Source organism: Oncorhynchus clarkii, chromosome 3 (assembly GCF_045791955.1).
Source record: "Oncorhynchus clarkii lewisi isolate Uvic-CL-2024 chromosome 3, UVic_Ocla_1.0, whole genome shotgun sequence".
Taxonomy (NCBI): Eukaryota; Metazoa; Chordata; class Actinopteri; order Salmoniformes; family Salmonidae; genus Oncorhynchus; species Oncorhynchus clarkii.
Window position 1 is genome coordinate 13,539,591 of NC_092149.1, and position 6,000 is coordinate 13,545,590.

General features: G+C 43.4%; 1 protein-coding gene across 1 annotated transcript in view; it reads left to right on the forward strand.

Moving 5' to 3' along the window:
- LOC139405732 (small conductance calcium-activated potassium channel protein 2-like) overlaps positions 1–2,523 on the forward strand; it is a 129,321-nt gene extending 126,798 nt beyond the window's left edge. Inside the window, exon 10 of the mRNA XM_071148157.1 lies at positions 2,049–2,523. Coding sequence (XP_071004258.1) covers positions 2,049–2,411 — 363 coding nt within the window. The 3' untranslated portion in view covers positions 2,412–2,523. The remainder of the gene's footprint in view (positions 1–2,048) is intronic.
- The last annotated feature ends 3,477 nt before the right edge of the window (positions 2,524–6,000 follow it).

Below are 6,000 nucleotides of genomic sequence, written 5' to 3' on the forward strand. Positions count from 1 at the left end.
GTTCCACTTCATGATTGTGTCCCACTTGTTGTTGATTCTTCACAAAAAAATACAGTTTTATATCTTTATGTTAAAAGCCTGAAATGTGGCAAAAGGTCGCAAAGTTCAAGGGGGCCGAATACTTTCGCAAGGCATTGTAGTTTTACTTGTATTTAAGAGCAATTGGAGGCCACGGAAGGAGAGTTGTATGGCATTGAAGCTTGCCTGGAGGGTTGTTAACACAGTGTCCAAAGAAGGGCCAGAAGTATACAGAATTGTGTCGTCTGCGTAGAGGTGGATCAGACACTCACCATCAGCAAGAGCGACATCATTGATGTATACAGAGAAGAGAGTCGGTCCAAGAATTGAACCCTGTGGCACACCCATAGAGACTGTCAGAGGTCCGGACAACAGGCCCTCCGATTTGACACACTGAACTCTATCAGAGAAGTAGTTGGTGTACCAGGCGAGGTAATCATTTGAGAAACCAAAGCTATCGAGTCTGCCGATGAGGATGTGGTGATTGACAGAGTCGAAAGCCTTGGCCAGGTCAATGAATACGGCTGCACAGTGTTGTTTCTTATCGATGGCGGTTAAGATATTGTTTAGGACCTTGAGCGTGGCTGAGGTGCACCCATGCCAGCTCTGAAACCATGTACTGTTAGTCTATGTACGTGGCTGAGACTGCCAAATATCAGTGCGACTAACTTGCACTTATATCCAAAGCTGTCCAAGCATGATACGAGGGGCTGTTATTTAAGAAGCACACAAACACATAAACATACAAACACACAAACACACCACACGCAATACCCTCTGACACACATAACTTTGCCCCCCAAATATATCTCAGCATTCCGCTGTTTCCACTCTGACCCGTCTGTTTCTGTGGCTTTGCGTCTCCTAGCAACCGGAACAAGTGTTAAAAATGGGATGACAGAGAGAGAAAACGAGAGAAAAGAGGAGAGAGGGAGGGGGTGTATTTCTGTTAATGTGTGGGTGTGAATGCATGAGAGAAAGAAAAAGAGAGAAAAAGAGAAAGAGAGAGGGTGGTTCGGTGTGTAGGTGGTGTGTGTGTGTGTCTATGGATCAGTGCCTTCTGCCACAAATTTTTTCAATCGGCCACTCTTTACCATGGTTACCTGTACTCTCTCTCTCTCTCTCCTTTCTTATTCAGCACTTAACTCTCTCTCTCCTTTCTTATTCATTCTTGACTCTCTCTCTCTCCTTATTCAGCCTTGACTATCTCTCTCTCTTATTCAGCACTTAACTCTCTCTCTCCTTTCTTATTCATTCTTGACTCTCTCTCTCCTTTCTTATTCAGCCTTGACTCTCTCTCTCTCCTTTCTTATTCAGCCCTTAACTCTCTCTCTCTCTCCTTTGTTATTCAGCCCTGAACTCTCTCTCTCTCCTTTCTTATTCAGCCTTGACTCTCTCTCTCCTTTCTTATTCAGCCTTGACTCTCTCTCTTTCCTTTCTTATTCAGCCCTGAACTCTCTCTCTCTCCTTTCTTATTCAGCCCTGAACTCTCTCTCTCTCCTTTCTTATTCAGCCCTGAACTCTCTCTCCCTCCTTTCTTATTCAGCCCTTAACTCTCTCTCACTCTCCTTTCTTAGTCAGCCCTGAACTCTCTCTCTCTCCTTTCTTATTCAGCCTTAACTCTCTCTCTCTCCTTTCTTATTCAGCCTTGACTCTCTCTCTCTCTCTCTCTCTCCTTTCTTATTCAGCCTTAACACCCACACAGAGGGTTCCCTTCCTCACACTCACTCCTCTTCTCTCTCTCTTTCTCATTCCCTTTTTCATGGCTCTCTTACTGAATCCTCCATATCTCTCCAGTGATTGGGTTAATTCTAATTGAAGTCAGTCAATTCAGGAAGTAAACTGAAATTTAAAAAATCTAACCACTTCCTGAATTGAGGGACTTTAATTCAAATTGACCCCAACCCTGCTGATGTCATTGCTAAATTATCTTCCCGTGTGTGTGTGTGTGTGTGTGTGTGTGTGTGTGTGTGTGTGTGTGTGTGTGTGTGTGTGTGTGTGTGTGTGCTTGCGCGCGTGCGTGCGTACAGATGCAAAGTGTGATGTACGAGCTGATGTCGGAGCTGAACGATCGCAGTGAGGACCTGGAACGGCAGATGCTGTCTCTGGAAACGCGGGTGGAACAGCTGACCGCCGGCTTCAGTGCCCTGCCTGCCCACCTGTCTGCCACGCTGTCTGCCCAGCACACCACCTTGCTCCACCTGCTCCGAGAGAGGGACTACAGAGGATGGGGAGGTGCAGGTGGAGGAGGGACAGCCCTGGTCCCTGTTGCTCAGCTGGCCCCTGCCCATGCCCTGACCCCAAGCCCAACCCTGGCCCCAGAGCCACAGCAGCCCCCAGAAGGAACCATAGAGGGCAGCACTAGTCCCAATACTAGCACCTCCAGTTGTTAAAGAGAGGAGGAGGAAAGGATGGGAAGGGGAAAGAAGAGGTGAGGGTAGAGGAGGAGATAGAGGGCCAGTAGGAATACGGGATGAGGAGGTCAGCCCCAATACTAGCAACTTCAGATGCTGCAGAAGGGGGGGGGGGGGGGGGGGGGGGGAAGGATCACAGATAAGAGGCTGTGAGAGGGAGGGAGGGATGGGAGAGAGAGAAGGTGAGGGATAGGAGAGCCAAGGAAGTGGAGGGAGGTTGGGAGAGAGAGAAGGAGATGGAAACGGAGAGGGGGGAAAGGGGGAGGAAGGGGGAAACAGATAACCAGGACTAATTACAGAGGTCTTTAATGGAATCCAATCTAATGACAGGAAAACGTCTTCCTCTCTTTTTCCATTCGTCCCTCTCTATCCCTCTTTCTCTTCATCTCTTTCTCTCCCTCCATCTCTCGCCCTCTTCCCTCCCATCCCTCCATCAGGAATTATTGACTATGACTTTTTGTCCTTATGATCTATTTTCTATCTAACTGCTACTTGTGTGGTAACGAGCATCCCTTTAACAAATCATTTAATCAACGACCATAATACATTCTAAACACCACACACACACACACACACACACACACACACACACACACACACACACACACACACACACACACACACACACACACACACACACACACACACACACACACACACACACACACACACACACACACACACACAACACACACTCTCCATGTAGTATGCCTACCTTTTAACACACACATACACACACACCATGGCAACATAAATACGCTACAACAAAATACACAGCAAACACACACACACAAACACATAAAATAGCACACAATATCGCGCCGCATTCTATAAAACACTATATAGTATAGCCTATTACTGCCAAGCAGACAATGCACTAAGTCCAACTGAAAAGAACATACTGCCAGGCATTTATTACTTGACACAGAGCATAGACACGGTCCAAGGAAACACTACTGCCATATTTCCTTATGCACACATGTCCCCAAAACTCTGTTTTAATGAATGTATGCTGTACATTTCAAACCACAAGCACACCGTTTGCACAGGGGCACAGATATGCCTAAACCCACACACATACACGCTGAACCACACCCACATGTGGACACACACACATAATCTACCAAAGTGCTCTCTCTCAAATGGACTACAAAGGAGAGGCAGAAGAGGATGTCACTGGGGAGATGGGAAGAGGAGTTTCAGATTTCCTGACAATGTTTTTCAAGGAACATTGGATTTGGACTAGTACTAGTGCTTTGTGGACGGCACTTTTCACTGTGCTCGATGGACTGCCATAGACAGGGAATTAAGGAATATTAACCAGACAAAGGATACAGGCCATGGCAAGAGAGAAACGGTTGCTTACTAAACTTAACCCTATAGAGGGAGAGACTATATATCTGAGAGAATAATTATTATGATGTGATGGAATAAGATTTCTATTTCTACGGAGACCCTTTTGAAAACTGTCTTATAGTGACATTCTGTGGCCGGAATACTGAATTACACCCGCTTGGAATATTGTACTGTACAGTAAGTATACTGTTACTGAAATCTACATAGCTTTGTATTGCTCAGTCTTTTCTACCATTACGATTTAACGGTTACAGCTAATATCTACTATTATTATACTATAGTATTCTTCTCATTCGTCCTGACAATTATGATAAATGTATTAATAATAAACTTTAATAATAATAAATAATGGACAAGGGAGGTGCGTTTGAGGGTGAAATGATTTTGTAATTTTATTTTATCAGAGATAATTAATAAAGTATATATCTATATAACATCACTGAGTTATTGGGTGAATTTTGGCTTGTCTGTTCTTTCTTCTTTGGAATCATTACAGTTTACCTGCAGTATAAAAACTACTCTGCCTGTAGACACCTGTCCTGTTCCGAAAGGTTGCTTGATCAAATCCCCACCTGTCGTTCTGCCCCTGAGCAAGGCAGTTAACCCACTGTTCCCCGGGCGCCGAAGACGTGGATGTCCATTAAGGCAGCCCTCCGCACCTCTCTGATTCAGAGGGGTTGGGTTAAATGCGGAAGACACATTTCAGTTGTATACATTCAGTTGTACAACTGACTAGGTATCCCCCTGTCCTTTTCCTATGTTAGAATACCTGATTTTATGGCCTCCATGCTAAAAATGTGTGTTCTTTCCCCAGTCCAATTTACACCTCACATTGTTGTTAAAATGGCAATCTGCACTTGTTACATACATTTGACGTAAATGAATGATATACTCATTGATTCTTGAATTATATAACTTAGAAATGCTTATGTTGCAATAGTTATATTTGATTTGTTTTTAGTCTCATCCTTCAGCTCCACTCAACCCCTCCCATCTCATCTATCTCTGAACACCATCCAGTTTTGATTTCTATTTGCCATATATTTTTTGTATAGTATGTATAATCTGGAAGTAGAAGTGTAACGGATGTGAAACGGCTAGCTTAGTTAGCGGTGTGCGCTAAATAGCGTTTCAATCAGTGACGTCACTTGCTCTGAGACCTTGAAGTAGTTGTTCCCCTTGCTCTGCAAGGGCCGCGGCTTTTGCGGAGCGATGGGTAACGATGCTTTGTGGGTGTCAGTTGTTGATGTGTGCTGAAGGTCCCTGGTTTGCGCCCTGGTATGGGCGAGGGGACGGTCTAAATTTATACTGTTACAGAAGCCTAAGTGTTGTTGTCGTTTACTCCAATTTATAAATTCCTCATGAGCTTAGTTCAACTGTCACCCCATCAGAACCCAAAATATAAACTTGTTTGATTAAAATGTTTGTAAACATTGTAAATGTAAACAAACACTGTATAGCCTCAAAACATGGTTAAAACGATCATGTTGATATTATGGATGATCACTGCTTGCATCCAAAGCCTATGAATTTGAGTGGTTATATTTCTTCAGGCCCATCCCTCAGCTTTTTACCCAAAAAAGTGGCGGGTCATCTGCTTTGTTATTGTTTTAATCGCAGATTGACACTTTAAAGAATCTAGTTGCAGCTGCATAAGGAGTGTTTGAAGACGTGTTATGGTGCGAAATTCTATTTGTTCCTTGGAGATACAAAATGTATTGTATATCAATGTAACAAGTTTTATAATTTAATGTTAGATAAAAAGAAATGTAGCCTGTCTGTCCAAATAATTATTTTGGGCCCCAAGAAGAGTAGAGTTGGTTGGGGAATGTTCAAGACTGTAAACACATGACGTCCCATGAACGCGCTGCTTTGTTTTTGGCAGCTCAGATCAAAAATCAACAATGATAGTGACGCGTTGCTGTCTACCAACATTTTGCAATATTGATTAGTTTAATGGCTTTTTAGTTGCTGTTTTTGTCTCATTAATTCGTTTATTTAGAAATGACAAGTCACTGACGAACATATATCGTTTTTTATTACTTGTTAGCTAGCAATGGCTATTGAAACCTCTAAGTTTAGCTAGTTAACGTTAGCTAGCGTTAACAGTCCAACGTAAACAATGCGACGTTGCTTAAAAAATGAAACCGCTCTAACGTCAGTTTAAGTGTTTTGATCGCAATTGTTGAGACCTCAACATGTATTCACAATA